We start from the raw sequence: 25,723 nt of genomic DNA on the forward strand, positions 1-25,723 counted from the left end.
ACACGGCACTCAGCCCAGTACCCACAGGAAACAGTTTTGAAAGAATAATCACTCTGCTAAGGCTCTGCCCCTTTGAAGGAGTTAATTTCTCCTTAACCAGTAATGTACCTTTTTAAACTACATTCTACTAGCTACCTCGCTATGACAGAGTAATCAGTTTAAGCAGACTAGTTTTGCAGTATTATTCACTATGTCTCCTCTCCATGTGTTTTGGTTTTCAATTGATAGTTGATATAACTTTTAAATCTTGCATTGAGGAAAATTATGTAGCAAGAAGGAAAGATAGAGAACAGGAACTGGCTACTTACATAAAGCATTCTTTAATGTACAGTAACTGCAGGTTCCTATCACCCCACCAAATTCCTGTCCAAATGATTTAAATCAATGGTAGACTTGCATTTTGCACTCCATCCACATCAGCTGCCTACTTTGGGGGACAAAGAAACTACAAATCTGCAACTTACTTCCTTTTTTGTAATTAGACATTTACTAAACAATTGGCTGGTTACCTGCCACGTACAAGCAACACAAATTTTCAGTTGCCCATTGAAAATCCGTTGATGTTTTAATCTTCAAAGACCTCTGGACCCACTGAGGGAGATTAATCCTTGCTCTACGGCCCCTTTGTGTCAGCTGCACTAGTCCAAGGAGGTCACAGTGCAGGCATATGTTCTCCCTTGGGAAATTTAGTGTCAGGGAATCTGTGTGGTGCCTGCAGAGTTAGTTTAATTCACCCCACACCCCAGTTTCTTTGTAGGAAGCCCCAGGCTAGTGAACATTTAAAGGCAGGACAAAGGTGAGCAGCAGGTAACTTAGAGCAGGGGTTCGTAAACGGGGGTGGGAGGCATGAAATGTCCTAAGGTGGGTGCAGCGCAATTGGCTTCTATGTGTGAAGCTCATCCATCTCATGAAAATTGTTGATCTATGTTACTGTATATATGTAGGGTGCGAGAAGACATTGTAATGGTCGAGAGTGCAGTCCGACCCTCTGTGAATCCTCAGGAGAATCTAAACAGACCAGTGCTGCAAAATAACTAACCCTGCCATGGGAACTACGGCAGAACAAGGTGCGCTTGCCAAGACTTCAAGGCTACGCTGGCAGTAGGCCACAAGAGATAGTGATAAGAAATGCACAGGCAATTTTAGGCAATCTTATGTTAATGAGTTCAGCTTTATCAGCGAGTGTTAGGAGGCCTGTTACAGAGCCTCTCCCCGAGCGAAGCTCCGACACATCGGGTTTTCCCCCACTGGTGACTGTGGCGTCTCCGGGGCTCCCGTCGCGGGTGTCACGCGCTTTCAATAAACCAAATATAGCACTCGCCTTCTGGGTGCAGCCTCGTTTCTGGGGAACCTGAGCTTGGTTGGCTACAATATATGTATGCATATTCACATTTACATACTGATTAATAAAGTTGTTACATTCTACAGACTTATTTTCTTACACATGCTGAAAGGTGTTTTTTTTTGTTTTGTTTTTGCATTAGTTTGGATTACACTAGACAGGATGGTGGGGGGGGGCTGCTAATTGCAGGGACATAAAGTGGGGCCTTATGTAAAAGGCTTGCTCACCCCTGAATGAGAGGATACATCTGAGATGTTCTTAGACCCTGGTGAGTCAGTGCTCTTAGAAATCCCAGAACGATCCACTGCAACAGAAGCGCAACTTAAAATCACCCTCAGGGCTGCTCTGATGTATACAAGGGCTCAGCAGCCTCCAAACAACTCCAAATTAGCCCCCATCAACATAGCCTCCATTTTCAACACAGTCCTGCATCAGAGAAACTCATAATTATTCATTTGGTTGTAACAGCACACTATTAATGCAGGGAAATACATCCCACTATTTTACAGAGGTGGCACAAAATAAATGAAGTGATCGTCCGAAAATTTCACAAGATCTCTGTTGCTGAGGTGGAAATTAAATGCAGGCATTTTGAATCTAACCCCAGCATCATACCTCTAGATGGTCTTTCCTCCTTTACATGGGGATTTTCTAATGGAGAAAAACCATAAATGGTGGAGCATTTGCCCATATTCTTTGCAGAACACTGGAACTAAATATTCTGCCACTTTGGCAGTTCTGTAGCTTGGCCTCTGTTTTCAGTCTCTCTTGTTTATTCTCCTTTGCTCCATATTGCTCATTGTGCTTTTGTAACAGCATCAGACATAAAACCCTTAAGAGTCTCATTTGAAGGAAGCAGCTTGACATGCTAAATTAAACCAGGCGAAATAGAATGCCATTCTGGGCAAAAGAGATAAATAAGAAAAAACAACAGAACAACCCACCCAAAGACAAACAAACATACAAATCCCTAAAGCTGAATGTATTGGATTTGAAACCTTGTTTTTCCCACTCTGTGTATTTAACAGACAATAAAGCAAATGTAAAGGAATTGCATGGAAAGCAGTGAGAAAATAAGCTGCACATTTAAAAGACGTTGGCTGCAGGTTGGAGAAATGGGATGCAGTGATAAAGCAAGGGGTGAGGAGTGTATCATAATTAGGGAATCTCATTTTTCTTTCATTTCAATCCAAGTTATAAAGTCCAGTGAAATGGATTGTGGTAATTGCAAAGTTGATTGCTGAACTGGGTTGTGGAAAATGAATACTCTTATTACTACTGTGCTCTCACTCTCTGTCTTTCTTGCTTGCTCATTGAATCCACTGATGGAACTCAGGGAAAGCTTTTCTTTGCAACTGTGTGATTTATTTAATTATCTGTTTTCAATAGCACTAGCATTTCCATGGCCTTTGGACACAGGGCAATTCTCCCCTTAAAGTGATAGTAAATGCAAATGATAAAACTGGAACTGTAAATCTGGCTCCCTGAACAAAACAAAACAAGCAGCCTGACCAAAAATATACAGTGGGTAAGGAAATTTCTTGAAAGGAAAGGAGTGAGACTAGGTGGCTTGGGGGAAACTGGAATTGGTATGTGTAGGATTTGTGTAGTATCCCTTCAAATGGTCTATGAATTTCCTAGTGGTTCTCATTGCCTTCTGTGTTCCAAAAGACACCAGTATCTTGCTAGCACACTGGTTTATCTATGTGGCTATGCGTAGAAAGGTATGAAAACTATAAAAACAGTTGTTTGGATCTCACTGTGCCCAGGGAGTTCCTTTATATTATGTTTGTGTGAAGAGAAACAGACATCGTAACAATGCAATACAGAATCTAGCTGCAGGTGTGTAGGTTGTTAGGAATGGTAAGTCATTTCCATTTGATGACTCTTAGATTTTGATGGCTTCAATTTGCTTAATAGACAGATAATCACACCACAAAGGACCACAAATTTGATACCCTTATTGGCAGGGTCAGAAGAAAGTGCAAATATTATGGGTTGATTATGCCACCCTTTCTTATGCTATGCAATATATTGGCCGTGTCTACACTAGCCCCGAAGTTCGAAATGGCCATGCAAATGGCCATTTCGAAGTTTACTACTGAAGCGCTGAAATGCATATTCAGCGCTTCATTAGCATGTGGGCGGCCGCGGCGCTTCGAAATTGATGCGCCTTGCCGCCGCGCGGCTCGTCCAGACGGGGCTCCTTTTCGAAAGGACCCCGCCTACTTCGAAGTCCCCTTATTCCCATCAGCTCATGGGAATTTTGAAGCGCCGCGGCCGCCCGCATGCTAATGAAGTGCTGAATATGCATTTCAGCACTTCAGTAGTAAACTTCGAAATGGCCATTTGCATGGCCATTTCGAACTTCGGGGCTAGTGTAGACGTAGCCATTATGTGGCAAATGGTCTATGGGACTGTATCTGCAGTGAGGTACTTATCGGCAAAGAAGAATAATGGAAACTTGTCCTGCTGATGCTCATGCTAGACTAATTGTGCTTCCAAAACAATTATAGTCATTAACAGATTTCATTTCATGATCCTTGTAAAGTAGGTATCATCACCCTCATTTTACAAATTGTACAAGTCACTGTAGCTCTGTCATATAGAAGCAGTCAATATACACTAACACCAGAGCTTGCTGTTGCAGAGAAAGATTGAGGACACATGGACAGTCTGTAACAGAATCAGGACACCGTCCTAGAGCTCTTGACGCTTGGATCTGCATCTTACCCACAAGTTTGTCGGGCTAATGGAAAAATTCAAGACATAATTCTCAGGGGCTGTCAATGTGTCATCTTTCTCCAACACTGATAAACTTTTAAAAATGGGCAGAGTTTGGCAGGTGAGCATAGGATCAGATTAAAAAACAAATCAGAAAACCTGTGAGAATTTTTTTGACATTTATGAACTGGAGTACTTTCTAAACCCAGCAGCATTTACAGAATCAGAATTCAGATCTATTGAAAACCAAATAAACCCCACACCAAACATTCTTCCCAACTATTTAAAAAAGCCTCCAAGCAGTCAGTTGCTGAACAAAACTAGATGGTCTTCAGCCTTGGGGAGGTTAGCTTTGACCTTTCAGACCCTGATATTCTGATGTTCAGGTACCAATGGAGGGTAGACTGATTTTGGGATGGTACTGCTTTGGTCAGGCAGATGGTGAGCACTGCACTTGGGAAGAAATGGTTGGTATTTTATGTTAGTTATGTTTGCATTATAAGTTGTAATTAAATAAATGGGGTAAAAAAACACACCCTGTTTGTTTCTAAAGAAAGAGCAAATTCTTCACCTGTCTGTGAGAGATAAGCTATAATGTATTTTTAATCTCTACTCAGAAATAAAGTTGGTTTACAAATAATATCTCAGCCATAAGTTGAACAAAAATAATAGGTCTGATTTGTAGGTAGCACATGGGTCCACAGAATCAATCTATTTCCTTCGTCCTTTTGTTTTCTTAAAGCTTCTGTTCTGTGTGTTTCAGAGTTATTTGAAAAAGACTCCTTTTCAGACTCTGCATTTCTCTTATTAACAAGCTATAACTCAGACATCTGGTAAAAAGGTCCTTAATGTAATCTTAACAAAGGCAACTCTAATACAGCTCCAGCCAATTATTGCCAATTTTACAATTAACTTTACAATGTGGAAATTTAACAATTGTCTTAAGTAGAACCATGTTATTAATGCTATTAATAGTTTAAAACTAGCTCCTGAAATTCAGTCAGGAACACAGAGAAGAACACATTTTTGTGTATACATAAATGTCAAGTGTCTCTTTTATACCATCCCTGTTACATCACTTGTATGGACAGAAATAACTCTGTTCAGGTTTCTTTTAAAAGACAGGAATATTAAATTAAACTTGCAAACATAACGCCTGGTTTCTCTGAGTCTAAAATGCCAGGCTGTCCATGATTTTCCTGTTGAAATTCTGGCTTCCCTGAAACCCGTGGCAAAAATTCTATTAATGTCAGGTGGTCCAGAATCTAACCTCATGTTTCCACAGACTCAAACTATATTACCAGAGCACAAACTGGAGGTCACTTTTCTCCCCTCTGTCTTCAATGCAAAATAAAAACTCTCACTTGCCCTATTTCTTGGCTTGAAATTCTACTAGCAATTTATACCAAAGACACAAGATATGATCACATTCCTTACGTACATATAACCAGAGATCCCAAAGGCTGAGATATATTTTCAGAGCATCGAATCTGAAATAGTCCTCTCTCACAGAACTGTATCAGAATCATCAAGCAGTCTGTCTTAATCACATGCAGGACGGATGGAATCTGCATGTTATGCGTTGCCCTATAGGAAAAGGCTTAAACTTGCATTTTTACATTCCAGGTGATTGAGTGAAAAAACCACTAGGCTGTGTCTACACGGGCACAAATCTTAGAAACAGCCATATTTCGAAGATTATTAATGAGGCACTGAATAGAATATTCAGAGCCTCATTAACATTAGCACGCTTCCGGCTGCGGCGCTTCAAAAGCGCACGGCTTGGCAGGGCTACATGAGGGTCCTTTTCGAAAAGACCCCGCACTTTTCGAAATCCCCTTTTTCCAATCAGTGATAGGGATATGGGAATTTTGAAAGGTGCAGGGTCCTTTCGAAAAGGACCCTCTTGTAGCCATGCTGAGCCACGCGCTTTCGAAGTGCTGCAGCCAGAAGTGTCCTAATGCTAATGAGGCGCTGAATATTCAATTCGTGCCTCATTAGTAATCTTTGAAATGGCCATTAGCATGGCTATTTCAAAGATTTGTGCTCGTGTAGACACATTCTTAGAGCTGGTCTCTAAAGGAAGCAATCAATGCTCATAGGCTTTGACATTTCACTGACTCTACTGTTGGAAAAGCAGTAACTGAACAATAGGGCTTTTCCTCTCATGTCCACTGGCAATGCATACTGTGATGAAGCCAGGTTATGCTAGCTCATTAAAGTTACCTTAAAAGGTTTGGGGGAGATAATCAAAGGCACAAAGGTTAACTTGTCATCCAACTCCCATTTGTGCCCTTGAAACACTATCACATTCCCTCTAATCTTTTCCACCTACGTGTGGATTTTTTTTTCCATCCATGTGCAGAAACATTTTTCTATTAGCACCAAGGTATGTGTGAATGTGTACCACCAGTAGAAACTAAAGACCAAGCTGTAGGAGCTCTGCTAATCAACTGGGTGGCCTTTGAAGTTCTTCTGAGTGGCCTCACAAAAGCACAGCTTACAGTGAACACGGCTCCTGACTGTAGGTTTTTCTGTGCTTTTTTGCACATAAAACGATGATTAAGAAGTTCCATTTGTGACTCAGGATGTGGTGCATTCTGGGTCAGTTGTAGTTAAATCTCCATTATTTGGTAAGGAACTTTGTGCTGTTGTAAGGCCTATCTTTAGTGTGATACATAAAATGGAAGTTCTGCTACTTAATGGTAATTACTTACAGTAATTAAAGATCACGTAATGATTTTGTTGTTTGTGATTTTTCTTTTTCCAGAAATCTGGAGCTTAACTGGTAAAATCCCCATATTTCCATGATTTCCAGAAAACCCCAGGCTGATTTTGCATATATTGCTGTTACAATGGTGTGACTTGACCTGACTGAAAAGTTTTCCATGGAATAGTTTTTCACTGTAAAATGTCAGTTCAGCTAAATCAAAACATTTTATAGGGTAGCATTGATTTGGTCAAAATAGTCAACAGGAAATTATCAGAACATTTTGTTTTGAAAATTATGCAAGGTTTCATTTTTGACGGTAATTTCAATATTCTATTTTAACCAAAACAAAGAATTCAAACTATAATAAAACATTCAATAAGAGATGAAATTTTTCAGAATATTTTGTTTCATAAAATATGCCAAGATTCAGACTTTTAGTCCTGATGTCCTGATTGAGGATAAAAAAAACATACTGGATGGAAATTCTAGTGTTTGAGCAGCATTAGAGGTTCCACAATTGATTTCAGTGGAGTTGCCCCGCTGTAAAGCAGTTACCCCAAGATTTACAGTGTGCCAATGAAATCAGGATCAGCTGTTGCTCTGAAAGAATGCTAGAATTTCAATGTTGTGAAAACTTACAGTTTTATCACAAATCTTACAACACATTGGCTATGTTTACACAAGCCTCCCCATTTTGAAAGGGGGATGCTAATGAGATGCTTTGGGATATGCGAATGCGGCGCTGCAATGAATATGCAGTGCCTCATTAGCATAATGGTGGCCACAGTGCTTTGAAAATGTCACTTTCAATCGTGCGTGGCTCATCTACACAGGTCCTTTTCAAAAGGACCCTGCACACTTTGAAATCCCCTTATTTCTATAAGTAAATAGGAATAAGGGGATTTAGAAGTCTGTGGGATCCTTTCAAAAAGGACCCCATGTAGACGAGCTGCATGCGATCGAAAGCAGCACTTACAAAGTGCTGCAATGCCATTGTGCAAATATGGTGCTGCATATTCATTGCGCTACCTCATTAGCATATCTCCAAGTGTCTCATTAGCTTCTCCCTTTCCAAGGATGGAGGGCTAGTGTAAATATAGCCATTGTGATTTTCTGAAAGCCTTACTTCTTGGAGTCAAATAGCTGTGTGAGAATCTCAACTTTTGTCTAAAAATTATTTTGGAGAAAAGCATAATGTGACTTGAGTGTACATAAAATGTACAAAAAAAGGGCAAAAAATGTGACATTTTTGGTCCATGATTTTTTGAACACTTGGCACTTACCTACATTTGCCTTCGACTTCGAATGGGGCATGTTAATCAGGGCAATGGGAAATTACTAATGAAGCGCTGGGGTGAATATGCAGCACTTCATTAGGTATGCAGCACTTCAAAAGGCTAATTCACCCCTGCAGCAACTTCAAAGTGTCAAACTTCAACAGCTAGATACAAGGTTGAAGTGATGATTTAGCATAAGTAGGTAGCACATGTTATAAGAGACCAGTCAAGGTGATGAGCTGATAAACACCTCCATCTATTAAGATTTTATCCATAAAAGTAGGCTGGGGCACTTGAAAATGTCACCTGCCTTCTATCCGATTAACAAATCTATTCTTTGCTATCATTGTCTACACCTGATTCTGATTTTAATATTAGTGGTGTATATCAGGAGTAACTGCAGCTAGGTCAATACAGTTTTATCCCTGAAATCTGCTGGAAAATCACAATGAGAACTCACCCCTTTTTGGATTTTTCTTTCTGTTGCACTGAAATTCTATTAAATTTTCATGTATTTTCCTTTGTCAAATATTTATTTAAAGGAATAAGGTCATGGCAGAAAATGAATATATAATGACACTTTACTAATGACATCTGAAATTATTTCACCATGAAGAACTGGGAAATCCGGAAGAATTTTGACCACTTATAATTTCCATTTATCATGGTATTTCAATCTTCAGCATTTCATCTGGAGTTACAGACTCACTTTCTTGAGCAACGATGCAGCATTGCTGAGTTTGGGATTCTTTCAGTTTAGGAAAATATTTCAATATTAACAATGCTCCCTCCAGAACAAACAAACAAATAAAGCCAAAAAACCCCCCAAAAACTTACAAACAAACCCAAACAAAAATACCCTCCATCCGCCCCACAGTGGTTTGTCTGACATATCTTTTGTAAGTGGAAGGACTTACATGTATCACCCCAGTGAAGAGCAGCAGGAGGTATTCAGATTCATCTGCCAACACAGAGTTCCCATTTTGCATGGTGAGGAGAAGGTAAATTCCTACATCCTTTTACTGTCTTCAGTTTGTGATCTCCCTCCTTCACTGCTCTCCATGCATCTGTCAGCCATTGTCTGGCACACAGGATTGGAGCTATGGCTCCACCTATTCTCTCTTTCTGCCATCCTACTTGTTTGGAGGAAGAAATCTTTGTGATACAGCTGTTGTTCTGCAGTCCTGGAAGCCACAATATATATTGTATGCAGTTGTAACACCTCAGCAAAGGGAAGAAATCATTTCTTCCCCACCCTCACCTACAACACCCTCACCTATACAGCTACAGGCTCTGACACTACAAGCCCTCATTCGCCCACAACAACGATTCACGCTGCCAACATTTATACACTTCTCTAGTGTTAACATATGTAGATATGAAATTGGGGTAGAAAAGGGCTTGCTTGCCATTGTGATCTTCCTGGATACATTGTTTGTTTGCTGAATGAATAAGAAACAAATTTCAGACCATTCCTATTTCTTTAGGAGACATCTGTTTAAATTGGCTCTACAGACTCCATTCCATTTTCTTTACATTGCTTTTAATGCTAATTGATAAAGGATACAGACCCAAAAACAAAAAAAGAAATATCCAAAAAGAACGAAAAACCACAAATACAGATCTGTCATGGAGATGAGGGAACACTATAAAACAATCTCTCTCACAGAGCTCCTGGTTGATCATGTAAATATGCGTGCAGAGTAACTTTTAAATGAACATCATTATCCACCTGGCAGACACCTGATGCTACCTTTTTTACACAGTCATAAATACCATTAACATCAGGAGTGGACTTACAATATGAAGGGAGCTAACCCCCTAAAGGGTAGCTAGATACAATATTTATGAAATGAATGTAGTTAGAATGCATGTTCATTCTTTCAGTATCCAACGCTTCAGTACTTCTGCAGCATTTCTTTAAATGTCCAAGTACTCAGTGGATAACATTAGGCTTACTCAGTGTGTCTTCGTCAGATTTCCACATCTTTTGTCTTCTTTTGCCAGTCTAGATAAGTGTAAATCAAATATGCATTGTACATCCTACCCCTATGAGCACTTCTGATGGGAATGGAGAACACCTATGAATGTGGTAGGTAGGTAATATCTTCCATAATGGGGAAGAGGCAACAGAAATTGCCATGGAGGAGCACTAAACTGCATCCCTATTTACTGTTAGGTGGAACATAAAATGTAGTAGTCATCAAAAAGTGGCTGTTTTAAAATGCTACCCAGCTATTCTACCTGACTTGTTCCTGAACCCCTTATCTACCCAAGGTGCTCTTAAATCTCATTAAAATAAATGGGACTAGCTACACTATATATGCTGCAGTACTAGACACTATATCAGTCCATGGGTGTGTCCCCCACACCTTCCATCAACCTCAGTTTAAAAAAATATAGGACCCTTTAGGAAAGGGATAGAAAATACCAAAAAGCTACCATATAAGTCTGTGATATGCCCACACCTTGAAAACTGAGTGCAGTTTTAAACCCTATCTCCAGAAAGATATATTATATTTGAAAAGGGGCAACAAAAATGATAAAAGGCCTGAAACACCTACTGTATGAGGAGACGTTAAGAAGACTGGAAGTTTTCATCTTGGAAAAGGGAACACTAAGAGGAATATGAAAGACACCTATGCAATCACGACTGGAATGGAGAAAGTGAATAAGGAATTTTACTTACTCCATTACATAATACAAGAATAAAACAAATAAATAGGCAGCAACAAGCAAAATGAAGTATTTCTTCATACAGTGCATATCAACCTGCAAAACTTGTTACTAGGGGTGACTTAAAGACTAAAACTATAGCCAGGATTAAAAAAGAATTGGTCTAGTTGGACCATTGATCTGATCCAGTATGGTTGTTCTTATGTAACAGAGTACTTTGACGGAGAAAATTCCTCTTGCAGTATCACAAAACAGATAAAACTGCATTGTATAGCATTACTTGCATAATCAACAACTTTTCCTGGTGATTCCAGAATTTTTATTGTTAACAAGTGACATTGTAGATGTATAAAACAGTTTATGTTGCTGATACTGGATCAGTCTTCTATTACTACTATTTAGAATGGAATCACAATTTGACTTCTAAGAAACTTAAATATTTTGAAGGAGCAATAGAAAGAATAAATATGGAATTAAGAGGTTTCAATTTTAGTGTTGTTAACCACATTTTTTAAAAAAAATGCCTATAACAGTCAGAAAGTGCTATGCATTTTTGGCAACTATTTTATCACTTCATTTCCATGGTTTAATCACCAGAAGAGGAGATAATTACACATACTTTATAATGACAGAAAGATAGCCGTGTTAGTCTGTATTCTATCAAAACAAATACTACCAAGACATTCCAAAATGTGAAAAATAATTGAAATGGTACGTGTGAAATGAATTGCTTTCTTATAAAATATGTCAAAACAAAAGAGCAGTCATGTAGCACTTTAAAGACTAACACAATAATTTATTAGGTGATGAGCTTTTGTGGGACAGACCCACTTCTTCAGATCATAGCCTTACCAGAACAGACTCAATATATAAAGCACAGAGGTCCAAAAATTGTAATCAAGGTTGACAAATCAGAAAAATTGTTATCAAGATTGGCAAATCAAAAGAGCAGAAGGGGGGCGTGAGGTGGGGAAGTTAAGAGTTAGATAAAAAAAAGTATGGAAAAGAGTCCTTATGAAGGGACAGGTAATTGCTGTCCCGGTTCAAACCAGGTGTTCATGTGTTGAATTTGAATATAAATGATATTTCTTAGCTTTCCTTCTGTAAAGGGTTGTTTATATGTACCACACTCTAATGGAAACCCAGTGATCGCTGTACTTACCTACATGCTTCTAGACTTCATTCTGCACACACAACATGATCTATCATTTACAGTCAAGCCCTTAGGTACAATCGCATCTGCTCTGATCCTACTGACAGAGACCAAAAACTATAAGATCTCTACCAAACACTCATAAACCTGAATTACCCAAAGGGAGAAGTTTAAAAAAAAAAACAAACATATTGACAGGGACAGCTGAATACTCGAAACCAACTACTCCAAGATAGGCCCAAAAAGCCAAGAACAGAACACCACTGGTCATTACCTACAGCCCCCAATTCAAACCACTGCAAAGCATCATTAAAGACCTACAGCCTATCCTAAATCAGGATGCCACACTCCAGAAGGCCTAGGCAACAGGCCTGTTCTCTCCTACAGAAAGCCTCCCAACTTTATGAGCATTCTCACGAACAGCCACAGGCTATACCGCAATAATACTAATGCTGGAACTTTTCCTTGCAACAAGCCCCATTGCCAACTTTGTCCACATATCTATTCTGGAGACACAATCACTAGACCTAACCAGGTTATTTACAGAATCATGGGCACATTGTTCTGTTCCTCAACTAACATGATATATGTCATCATGTGCCAACAATGCCCACACACCGTGTATATAGAACAGACTGCAAAACACTCTTTGACAAAGAATGAATGGACAAAAACCAGACATCAAAAAAACTCCTACCATACAAACCTGTCAGCCAGCACTTCAATGGAGTGGACCATTGTGTTAATGACCTGAAAGTCTGTGTTTTACTGAAAAGGAACTTTAACAACCCGTTACAGAGGGAATGCTCAGAACTTTCAGTTATATTCAAATTCGACACATTGGCTACGTCTACACTAGCCAAAAACTTTGAAATGGCCATGCAAAGGGCCATTTTGAAGTTTACTTATGAAGCGCTAAAATACATATTCAGCGCCTCATTAGAATGCGGGCGGCCATGGCACTTCGAAATTGATGCAGCTAGCCGCCGCACAGCTCGTCCACATGGGGCTCCTTTTCAAAAGGACCCTGCCTACTTCGAAGTCCCCTTTTTCCTATGAGCAGATAGGAATAAGGGGACTTTGAAGTAGCCGGGGTCCTTTGAAAAAGGAGCCCTGTCTGGATGAGCCGTGCGGCGGCGAGCCACATCAATTTTGAAATGCCGTGGCCGACCACATGCTAATGAGGCGCTGAATATGTATTTCAGCACTTCATTAGTAAACTTCGAAATGGCCATTTGCATGGCCATTTCAAAGTTTTTGGCTGTTGTAGATACAGCCATTAACACATAGATTAAACTGGGACAGCACTTGCTTGGCCTCTTATAAGGACTCTTTTATATACTTTGTTTTATCTAACTCTTAACTTTCTCACCCCACACCCCCCCTTGCCACTCCTCTGCTGTTCTGATTTGCCAATCTGGACAACAATTCTCTGATTTGTCAACCTTGATAACAGTTTTTGGACCTGTGTTCTTTATATATTGAGTCTATTCTGGTATGGCTATGATCTGAAGAAGTGGGTCTGTTCTACGAAATCTCATCACCCAATAAATTATTGTGTTAGTCTTTAAAGTGCTACATAACTGCTTTTTTGTTTTGACACATTTTATAAGAAAGCAATTCATTTCACATGTGCCATTTCAATTATTCTTCACATTTTGGAATGTTCTGAATGTTCTTAAACTGATCTGAAGACCTGAAAAACTGTGATGGAAATGGGGAGGAGGGTTTTAATCAAACTAAGTCTATATAAGAGGAAGGAAGCTTTTAATCAAACCAAGCACACACAAAAAAGGGGATCCAAAGAGTGATCTGCTCTGTTGAAAGAGATGATCCACACAGCCCCAAATCTTTCAAAAGAATGGACTGGGGATCGAAAATGAAGACTGTTCTTTTGAAAGAAGGGCTCCGCAGAGTGTCTTCACGTGTTTTTGTGGGAATGAAGCTTTCAAGTGGGGACGCGCTTCCTGAAACGGGAAAGGGAGACTGATTTTGAAAGGTGTGCCATATTCTTTCAATTTACTTTTGAAAGAGTGCTTTGTGTGTGTAGGTGCTCCATGGGCTGTTTTGAAAGAGCTCTCTTCTTTCGAAAAATCTTTCACAAGAACTTTCTAGTGTAGATGCAGCCAGAGTGTGTAGATATATTTCATTAAAGTGGTATTCTCATGTGTATTTTTTTTCATTTGTATATTGCTTAATAAAAATACACCTTGAACTCTGCCCATGATAAAACTGTATTTCATCTTCATGGGAAAATACACCTGTCATCTTTTTACTGAGATCATATAAACAGCACACAAATCATAACACTTTTTTGGGGGACATTCTCCTGTTTCCATTACAAATAAAGTTGTTTCATAGTTCCAACTCATGTGATTGTTGGCTCATTACCTGGTGAAGTGAACTTATTTACATTATACAAGAAATATGACTTTTTGATGGCAAATGTCCATTTCCAACCAGTTTTGTATCTAATTTGTCTCCCTGGCTGGTATCTATCATTGAGAATCTAATGCAAGCACTGAGCTTGTCAGTGCTGTAGAGACATAAGCACAGTGGGATTGAAACTTCATTTAGATTTTTTACACTATTGTTCATCTTCAAGACACTCCACAACTATGCCATAGGAAACAATGGTGTTGAGCTTCATTTTTGTTGAGGATATTTCGTGGCTACAGCAAAGATTTCAATCATAATGTTCACAGCAACTTGTGAAAATAAAATGAGTATAACATTTCTCAGGTGTATGAATTCTCTCTCTACAGAGTGAGAAAAATTATGTACATGGTTAAATCCTATTCCCCTTCTTCAAACTGAGAAGCCCAAAATGCTGCATTTAGTTCCTCCTGCATCCCAAGGAAGATAACCAAAATTACAGGGCAGTATATTGACTGGCAAACCACTCTGTGCATCATAAAAGCTTGTCTCTTTAACTGACGGATGTTGGTCCAATAAAAGGAATTACCTCACCCATCCTGTCTACTTATATTGCAGTACATAGTCATATTGCCTTATTTAGTCATCATATTAATTTTTATATGGGAAGTCACTTGCCTGAATTATGCAGATGGTCAGACTATTAATTCCTCCCACCCTCCAAATCTATGACTGAGATCAATTGTGTTGTATGGGTATGTACAGCATATAATGGAGGCATTGGTGAGGATTCTATATTTATGATTTAATTGGGAGTTGCACATCCATCCATGTTTCATACCTGGTGGGATGCAGTCTGGCACAGTAATTCTTCCAAGGGCATCTGAACATTTATGTACATTTTGAAGGCACACAGTCACTAACTTTTGCTGTGGAAACAATGAGGAAGTCTCCCTATGTTAAAATTTGCCCTGTTTTCTTGTTTCTTTGGGTTTCTTTAGTTAGGCAACAAGAGTTGTCATAAACTAGAAACACTCCACACAGGGAGAGTTACCTGACACATTAATAACATGTCAGATACCTACCACTTTTGAAATATTTAAACTGAACATTAAAAGGGTTGTTTCCCTTATTCGGATAAATGGTGTTTGGCTGCACGAAGATTAGTTCATGAAGATACAAGTGTCCAGCAACTGCTTCCTTTAGGCAGAAAAGAAAAATGAACTTTGAAAATGACTCTATTTTATTTCCAATATTTGTCGCAAATATCTGACCTGCTGTCTATCCCATCTCTCTGTCTTCTCATATGCCCATGGTGAGACAGTTTGCATAGAAACAAGAGTGGGAGTTGATTCTGTTGGAGATACAGACTGTAGGGAATCCTGGTTGGTGAGCAGAGATGGGTGTGTTAAATTTCACGCATCCTTGTACCATGACTTGAATTGTGCAGATCTTACACAGAGAAAAAACTCATCAATGAAGTGAAAAATCTTGAAAATGAACTTTTTCCAGACATTAAAAAAATGACAACTCTAAGTTAGGCATTGCAGGCCTTTCCAAGGCCAGAAGTAGGTGCTATGTATATCACTGAAAATTGGGAATTTCACAAATGTCTAAAGTTCCTGTATGTAATGTATTTGTAGCCATGCCAGTCAAAGAATGTTAAAGAGAGAAAGTGGGAGAGTTAACATCTGTCATTGGACCAACTTCAGCTGGTGAGAGAGACAAGCTTTTGAACCACACAGAGCTCTTTTTCAGGTCTGAAAGAGATAATCCCAGCATGACAGCAAAACTTGAGGTGGAACAGATTGCTTAGCATAAGTAATTAGTACATATTGTAATTTAAGGGACCACTACCACTACAAACTCACACGGGAAAATCACAAAGGCTTCTCAGTTCATGTCCTCAAAGGAAACCTGCACAATACTTTCAAGGGTTGAGGCTGGGAGCTTAAATATATTACTCTGTCTATACTTACCTTTTATGTCTATACTTACCTCGCATTCGATGTGCCATGATCAATCCTCTGGACTTCAATTTTGGAATCAGCAAAATCAATCTTTCTGGGTTCACCCATTGACCCTAGTACTCCATAGTGATAGCGTGGAGTAAGGGATGTTGATGTGAGCCAGAAGATCCCCAATCTACACCAGGGAACAAAGTCGATCCTGATAGATCAATTGGCATAGCTAGAATTGTGTATCTGAGGTTGACTTTATTCCCCAGTGTAGACCAGGCTAAACATTCATGAAATAATCAGAGATGCTGGATTTAAGGCTTACTACAATAATCTGGAACCCTCTAACCCTCTTCTTTAGACCAATGACTGCAGAGGTGTTAATGGGTCAACCCACCATGAATGATCCCTCACAATATGTGCAAACTAATCTTAAATCATCTGAACAATTCCATCTGGCATTTGCTGTGAAACTAGGGGTGTATTACCACACCTGATGAAGAGCTATATGTAGTTCAAATGTTGTCTCTCTCAACAATAGAAGCTGCTCCAAGAAAAGATACTAACTCACCCCCTTCTCTCTCTCTAGCTTCTATGTACACATATACTTTGTGCTAGGCATAGGCCTCTAACCTTGCAGGGGGGTCTCGACTTTTGCGCCGGGCTCTGCCCCACTCAACTACTCCCCCGAAGTCCCCAGTCTACCCCTCTGACTCCCTCCCCATACTCCTACCCCATCTATTCCCTACTCCCCACCCTCAGCTCCCCAGAGCTTGAACACTGCAAATCAACTATTTGCAGTGCTCCAGAAGTGCTGGGAGGAAGGGAAGAAGTGAGGAGGAGTAGTTGATAAGCAGGGTGCCGTTGGCACATGCAAGGCATAAGGGGAGGAAGACAGAGGGAGGAGCTTAGTTCCAGTAAGTGCTCTGCACCCACTAATGTTTCCTGTGGATGCTCTAGCCCTGGAGCAACCACAGAGTCGGAGCCTATTGTACTAGGTATATAAATGCTGACAATTATGCAATAGCTGAATCTTACTCTTCTTGAATCTCAAACAGACATGCTTCTTCTGGGAGAAGGAAGAATATTTCTTTCATTGAAAATAGATTAATGGACAAAAGGCAGTTTAGGGACCCAAAGGAGAGTGATAAATGTATTTATCTCATGGTTCTGCAATTTCTCATGTGGATTGGATGTCACCTCCACAAACACATGTAGGGTCTATGTTTATACATATACATTCACACACTATATGCAAAAGATTATGCCCTTGTCTTTTTTAAACAGCAATTTCCTATATGCATATCAATATGAAAATGAGTCTATAGCCAAGATAATCTTTCAGAAAATTACACCAACAAATATTATAGGGGCAAAAACTTTTTTGAACAGAAAGAAATAAAACTAACACGTGTGTTGATTAGAATTTGAAGTGAGAGCAGATGTACAGCAAAATTATGCAGAATGAAAAATTGGAATCCTGACCTTTTTTAAAAAAATCTTCACTCCTTTTCACGTCAAAATGGATGCCTGGATTCTGATGTGTGTACTTATCTAAAGACAGAAAGGGTTTGTGTGATTTTTAAAATAAGTCTTTACTGCATAATCCAACAAGGATCTGTATAGTGTAGCATGGAGTTTTGAATTTAAACATGGCAGGTTTGAGAAAGTGGAAAATGCAGGCTTCAAAACACATGTACCCTCCTGTTAAAGACAAAATATACCAAACACAAAGAAGAACCAAATTTGCATGTCTGAATTAAAACAATGTTTTATGATTATTTTTCAATTAATATATTTGGTGCCACTATATCTGGGACCCAGTATTCATGACAACTTTTTCGTGCCTTGTCTATAATTTGAGAGGATCAGAATTTAACTCTAATGTTATGTGTTTCTTTAGAGTCCCCAGCATAGACAGTGCTTGCCGTATGCCATTTGTGCTAGGGTGCTGGGTGTGCTAACAGAAAACTGTCCTATTGAAGAGAAAATACCGTAGCATGCTTGTGCAAAAGATCACAAATAAATCTTGTACAAGCCTCCTTGTGTCTGCCGTGGTCCAAACTGACCTCTCCCATAGATCTTAGGGAAGGATGTCAGCATCAGCTTCTGAGAATTACCCTTTGTGTAAAAAGGAGAGCATCAGACAGGATTTGACAAAGCTTAGAGCTAGTTACTTTTGGTTTTGGCAGTCATTTCTGTTTTGCTTTTTCATGCAGCTGGAAAGATAAGTCATGAGTAAAACCATTATTCTCACATTCTAAAGTAAAACTTTAATGTCTCCGTCATAAGTTAGAGCAAAGAAATGATATAAACAAAGGACTAAATGGAAATTAACCACTTCACTGTCAAAAGCTGAGACTGAAACTGCTATTTGTGTTACTAATAAAGTGCCTTACTTAGTCCCCTGAATGTTATACCAATTACACATTAAACACTGAATTTCTTTGCTTGCAATATTAAGAGAGATTCTCTCCTCAAAACAGAGGAATTTTCTCACTCTGATAAAGACATAAAATGATTGTGAATAAAATAAACTAAAAAGTGAGCTGATCCAGTAGCAAATGGAACTGTAGCATTGGCTATTTCATTATCACATTTGATGTCAGGTTAGTTTTGTGCGTATATTTTCCCACATGGAAAACTCCTAAGGTATTTTCAACCGGGGAAGTACAGAACATAAATATTCTTACAAAGGAGTCATTTGTTGATCTTCACAATGCAAACCATGCAGTTTAGAGATGTGCAACCACCAGCTGTTTGTTTCTGCTTTTAAGATACATGCTGTGAATGTTTGTTACATTGACATAGTGTACGAAAACTGAGATTAGACTATAAAGAAAAAAAAAAGTCCTTGAAAAGCCAATGCAGTGAGTACAAATCACAGCTGTTGTGATGTTTTCATGATATTTAATTTACATAATTTCATTTCAACCCCTTTTTATTCCCCACAGTGATCTGTTCTGTATATTCACATGTTGTGAATGTGTCTATTGTAAACAATGGGTCAGATTTTCATTCGTGCACAAATCCAACTCCTGAGCACATAGACCCTAATGAATATCCAGATCCATGGAAATAAGGAGTAACAAAATCACATTTAGGAAGTTCAGCTTGGATTTTGTGTGCAAAGACTTGAAGCTTTTCTCCATGGTGTATGCTAGCTAATATAAATATGCGGATCTTACACTAATTGAGGCAGATCCTATAATCTGCAGCAGTAATGAAGCTGGTTTGGAATATACTCTGGACAAGATGAAAGCTTGTGATAATAATTTAATGTTAAATGTCCAATCACTTTAAAACAAACAAACAAAAAAAAAAACCTATGACCACAATTATTTTTAGCTGACAGGTTCCCAATCTTTTCAGGCATCTTACCAGACTCAGACTTCAGCTAGTGCCTATTGTTTGCTTCGAATCAGAGGGACTGCAAGGGTTATCTAGGCTAACCCCCTACCAAGCGACAGGACTTGTGGTGTCTAAACCATCCAAGACATATGATTATTCAGCCTTCTTTTGAAAGTCTTCACCTAAAGGAGGTTTGAATAAAACAATTGGTTCATTTAGCTAATACTCCCTGGTCTTTCAATTTGTTTGTCAAGGAAATTCCGTACAAGTAGTTTTTTGTTTTTTTTTTCTCTGCAACATAATGTTCACGTAAAAGGAGTCCAGTGAACTACCAGAAGCCCAAACTCTGTCATCTTTCCCTCCTGCTGTTTAGAAAAGTTCTCCTCATCAGGCAGGGAGCAGAGTTAATGACAAGTGACTTAGCTGTTCCAGTCACACACCATTAATAGTCCAAGATGTAGTCAAACTTAACAATTTGTGAGCAACTCCTCCAATCTGGATCACATTCACATAAGTATTCATTAAGCAGTTCTGCATAGCAAGAACAATAAAATCAATCTGTGCATAGATTATTCACAACTGGAAATAAAGGGCCATAGTCACTGAAGAAACAATTTGTGTAAATAATTCACCTAGTTCTAGTAACTATGATAGACTGAGACATAGTACATCTGTTATAATTAATGTAGAGAGAAAAGTACTTGTGACATCAGACACTGAAGCATGAAGTACCAGAACTGGTATACATACCAATGATTGGGACCCACTATTTAATATATGAAATGGCTTTTTCAAAACAGACATAAAATTAGCTATTTCAGTGAAATTAAATATTATGTCGATGCCCAGAATGAATTCACTAACTCTACTTAACCTAAAATAAACTTATGTATACTGCATGCCACAGGTGTGTGTACATGCATATATCTTGCTGCTCATCATGTGGGACCTTGGTAGCTAAAACATTAAACAAAGTTAAAAATACACCCTTTTCTCAGTTATCTTGAGTAAATAGGTCACATACTAGGAAAAAAAAAACCAACACTTTGCATAGACTTGTCTACCTAAAACTACACAATTAGAGATCATATGGCAGCCTTTTATTCAGCAAAAATTCAGTGACTTTACTATTACAGTAGCCACACAGGTTGCCTAAAATACTGGTTATACCCAGAGAAAATAGCAAATGTACATAATATAGAATGGAATTCCAAATGGGATTATAAAAGGTGTTATTGGGGATGGGAGTTCCTCAAATAATGATTGTACTCTGCCATCTATAACTGGATTCATCTGTGCAAAGCAGGAGATAAATGTTTTCATGCCATTTTAGAAGCTGCAAACTCAGACTGCTAGGGTTCAGGAGTGGACATGGAGAAATTCACAAACGAAAGGACCACCATTCTTTCTCCCAGCATAGGAAACCATCATAAACCCAAGTTTTTCAGAGAGATTCTGTTCAATCTTTAATTGAAAGACCACTTTTATTGGGACATCAAACTTTTCCTGAACCTTTCTGAGTTCACTGTAGCAAATAAGTATGCATACTTTCCTTCCTCCCTTGGACAAATTTTGGAAAACATGCCCTGTGAACCTTTTGCATGAGGAGCTTACTGATATTTGGGTGGTCTTCTTCCATGTCACTGCGAACTTTTGTGTGTTCCCTAGGCTCAGGAAAACAAGAGTGAGCCAAAGTGTTTAAAAAAAAAAAGAAAAGAAAAAAGAAATCCACCACTGAGTTGGCAAGTGAACCAAAGCTTTTGGCAAGCACCGGAGTCTATGGAGTTGCTGGAACACTGTGTAACTTTCAGAGCAACATCTTCATTTTAGCAGACGCATGATGTTCCATACAGTGTGTGTCAAGTTCAGGGATGTAGAATTGATTCCAAATGAGGAGCTGAGAGCAGAAGAAAACAAAACCTATTCCCAAACACTATTTTTGAAGCACAGCTCATTGTTGAAAAACAGGCCAAAAGACAAAGGATTGAAGGGAAAGCAAAGGGGGCAGCATGGTCTAGCATCCACACAAATTCCTCAACTCACCAAATGCTTAACTAGTGCTTCTCTGCGTTCACCTAATCCAAAGGACTTTGATGTGATTTCTCGCTGAAGTTAATTCAGTTCATGGAGGTCTGAGACCCTTTCAAAAAAAAAAATCTCACTTGCCAGGGGCACTCTCCATAGTTCTCTATACTGCACTTCAGTCAGTCCATTAAATCAATCTGGACCGAACCTAAAATCCACAGAAGCCAATGGAAGTTGTTCCATTAATATCACATGTCACTGGATTTTTGGAGGTGGCTTTGGATAGGTATATTGCCACAAGGCCATGGCAACTGCTATAGGATTTGAATATTGGATGTCAACAGGCATTCAGGGCACTCAGCATCTCACAGGTTCAGGCTTTATCTGAACATGCTATCTTTGGAAAAGCTGCTCTCTCAGGAGGTGATGTGATCAGCTGAGAGCCATTTGACAGGAGGAGAACACCCCATGAAAGTTGGTCAGAAAATATGTCAAACTTCTTAATTTTAATGAAAAATGGGAAAAAATGCATCTGGTGCGTTAGAACCGTTTACTGACTAATTCTTGTGAATATGACTACATGGAACTTTGAATTTGGCAGAAAGGGTTTGATAGAAATGGAAACAAAAAAAGTATCAAACCCAATCAGAAAAAAAAACAAAACAAAACAACACAACTGAAAAAGAACTCCCACTTCTGGGTGGAACCAGGAAATATAGAGGCAGATGAAAGTGATATGTGGGGAACAGAGTTCCTTCAACTTGCTTTAACCTCAGAAGAAGTTCATCGTGAGTTTTGGTGAGAGGGCTGCACTCGTATCAGAACTTGCTCAATCCTAGTGACCCTGTTTAATGAACATTTACATCCCCTACTACAGCACTGCTTAGGGGCCCACATCCCTCAGACAGCTTCGACAGCAAAGTGGTTAATGTTTGAAGAATGAGTCCTTCTATCTTTTGCCATGGCATCGGGTTCTTATCTTACAACCCTGTACAGTACTTTAGCAATATTTTTTTAAAGATTTAAAAAGCAAAGAGTTACAAAACCATTTGCAAGTAACTTGGAATAGAAAAGATAGCACTTTTTTAAACCCCATTATATAGTACACCATATAAATTACAGAGTATTCAAATGCACAAATGCATCTGCGTAACATTTATCAAATGTAATTTTTTTGTGTGTGGATTTTTCCCAGAGTTTGTCCTCATAGTTCTATGCATCTCCCTATCACGTATGACAGTGCTCCAAATCTGAAACACTGCTGTTGCAATATCGCATGTTGTTAGGGATGTGGCAATCTGTATAGTTAATGCCCCCATTTGGGGTATAAATGGGCTGCAGTCTGAAATCTCCTTTAAGGAGCTGATCATTATTTAAGGAGACAATCTGGAAGCTGGTTTCCGTCATCTCCAGGATGGAGTTGTCCTTCTTGGTCCCCGCCTCACAGTAGTCATCTTTCCGCCGGCCCCGGTTGTATTTCCACTTCTGGGAGGTATAACGCCCCTTTTTATGCATGTGCCAGCAAAAGATGCTGAGCAGAACCACAAGCACAAATATCACTGCACCCCCAATCAAGCCTGCCAGCAAAAAAGGGGAGCCCATATTCTGAGAAGTCGTCTGCTCATGGCTGGAGGCTGTATTGCTGCCATTGTTTAAGTGAGAAGCCTTTGTTGTGGCTTCTGAGCAGACAGTGTCTCCTCCAGTTTGATAATTATTAAAATCATCCAGTGGAACCAAACAAATCCTATAGGTGGATTTGGGTTCAAGATTCACCAAGATTAAGTGTTGTTTCTCTCCACTTACTATCTGTTCCTGAACAATTCCCCCTACCAGGCTGTGGCCCATTTTAACCCAAGTGAGTTTATATGCCATCACAGTAAAAAGGGACAGCCAGCTGACTTGGATACAAGTGTCATTCACAAAATGGATGGAGAGTTGAATCCTTTCAGAAATAGGAGGTGTCACCCTTTCTCCACCTTCCTTGTCAGACACAGTGGGGAGTGTGGATGTGGTGGGTGGGGGAGGACTGGGTTTATCTCTTGCATTTGGAACTGATGAAGTGGGAACCAGAGTGGTTGGCAAGGTGGTAGCAAGGGCTGGGGTGATAATTGGCAGACCAGGTGTGGTGGTGGGGCATGACAACATATTCATATTGAGCTCCCTGACAGCCATACCTCGAACCTGTTCTGGTCCCTGACACATAAAACCCCGGACATTGATGGATGAGGGAATAAATTTGAGCCATTCAGTGACCCATTTAATACTGCAGTCACATAACCAGGGATTATTCCGTGCAGTGAGTTGCTTCAGATTGTGGAGGTTATCAAAGACCCCTTTCACCAGCATCCGGAGCTGATTGTTGGAAATATCAAGCCGTTCCAGCTTGTGGAGATTTGAAAAGGCTGAAAGTGGTATGTGGGTTATCTGGTTATCCTGCAGGTACAGCCTCAATAGATGTGTACCTGGAAGATCAGGGGGAGGGTGAGATAGTGAATTCCGTACTATTGAGAATTCCTTGAGCTTGGTCAGGTGGCTGAAGGTACCCTCAGCTATACCTTTGTTGGTAAGGAGATTGCCATCCACAATAAGACGTTCCAAGCTTGTCAGATTCTGGAAGGCCATGTCTGAAATTATGGCAATTCGGTTTTCATCAACTCGTAATTCTTGTAAGTCCACTGGAAGGCCAACTGGTACACTACTTAAGTGATTCTTAGACAAAAACAGAAGCTTGAGGCTGACAGCTTCCCGAAATGCTCCATCCTCAACCCCTACAGTAGAGATGGAGTTGTCATCTAGGTGCAGCTCTTCCAGCTTCAAGAGCTGAGCCAGTGCAGCCCGAGAAATAGTCTGAATGTTGTTTTCCTGCAGGTGGAGAATCCTGACATTCTTGGGCAGGTTCATAGGAAACTCATCCAATTGGTTGCCATACAGGTAGACCGTGTGCACAGACTGGACATTGTGCAGTTCTGCAGGGAATCCAGCATTATTAATTTGGTTATTGTGGAGGTAGAGTACCGTTACACCCTCCGGTATCCCAAGAGGCACTGAGGTCAAGCTTCGCTCATTACAATAGACAAAGTTTCGGTCACAGCGGCACACATTTGGACAGGCCAAAGGTTGGGGGACCTGCATGAAGAGTCCAAGGGAAATTATGAGCCAAGAATTCAGGAAGGCAGCCCAATCTTTGGGACACATTCTCATCCACAGGCTCATTTTGAACATAAAGAAACTGAATTCCAAAGAAAGAGAACTAAAAACAATGATAAAGCACAGGTAGTGAAAACTCGGATTGTTGGAATCAGCAGTCCAGTGGTCAGGTCAGAGGTAAAGTCCCAGAGGCTAACTGTGAAATAATCCTTTTAAGATTGACCTGCCTCCTTCTCTTCATACGAAAGCCACAGTCTTAGCCAGGGTTACACGCTTTACTGCCTTCCTCCATTTCTGCTGGGAAAAAAAAAAAGAAGAGAAAAAAGAAAAAAAAGCAAGCAATAGCTGTGTCTTTGAAGGATAGTAACAGGCAATTTAAAGCTACCAAAAGTTGTCTGGAGAAAGGTTGGCTGGAGCAATGCTTCCTTTCTCTGAAGAAGGGTAGTGGAGCACTCAGCTTTTTTCAGCCTCCAAGATCTTCATTTCACCTTGAGAATGGCTTTGAGAAGCCTGTTAAAAAAAAGAAAGGAAATTGAATAAAATGAATAACTCTCTGTTTAGTTGAGAACATCAGTGGACGAATAGTCTGTTCAAACACCATATAATGCTTGTGGCATTTTGGAAATAGCTATGCTATTAAACAGTGGATTAATATTACCATGGAAATATTCTAATAATAGATTTGATCCAAACCCCTCTGAGGTGATGGAAGATTAACCACTTCACTGTCAAAAGCAGAGACTGAAATTGCTTTGTCACTGGTAAAGTGTATCAGTCCCCTGAAGACTACATTAATAACATATTAAGAATTACATTTCTTTGTTTGCCATATTAGGAGGGATTCTTTCCTAAAATGGAGGATTTTTCTCACTCTGATAAAGACATAAAATTATATGGGGGAAAAGTGAGCTCATCTAGTTGCAAATGAAAATGTGGTGTTAGCTACTTCATTATCATGTTTGATGTCAGATTTGTTTTACT

At 39.5% G+C, this 25,723-nt stretch overlaps 1 protein-coding gene across 5 annotated transcripts in view; it reads right to left on the reverse strand.

Annotated features, from left to right (window-relative positions):
• Positions 1-17,387: 17,387 nt before the first annotated feature.
• FLRT2 (fibronectin leucine rich transmembrane protein 2) overlaps positions 17,388-25,723 on the reverse strand; it is a 77,068-nt gene continuing 68,732 nt past the window's right edge. For all 5 annotated transcript variants that reach the window (XM_074996658.1, XM_074996655.1, XM_074996656.1 and 2 more), the window contains one exon: positions 17,388-25,252. In XM_074996658.1, the coding sequence (XP_074852759.1) occupies positions 22,823-24,817 (1,995 nt within the window). In that variant the 5' untranslated portion in view covers positions 24,818-25,252 and the 3' untranslated portion in view covers positions 17,388-22,822. The remainder of the gene's footprint in view (positions 25,253-25,723) is intronic.

Source organism: Carettochelys insculpta, chromosome 6 (assembly GCF_033958435.1).
Source record: "Carettochelys insculpta isolate YL-2023 chromosome 6, ASM3395843v1, whole genome shotgun sequence".
Taxonomy (NCBI): Eukaryota; Metazoa; Chordata; order Testudines; family Carettochelyidae; genus Carettochelys; species Carettochelys insculpta.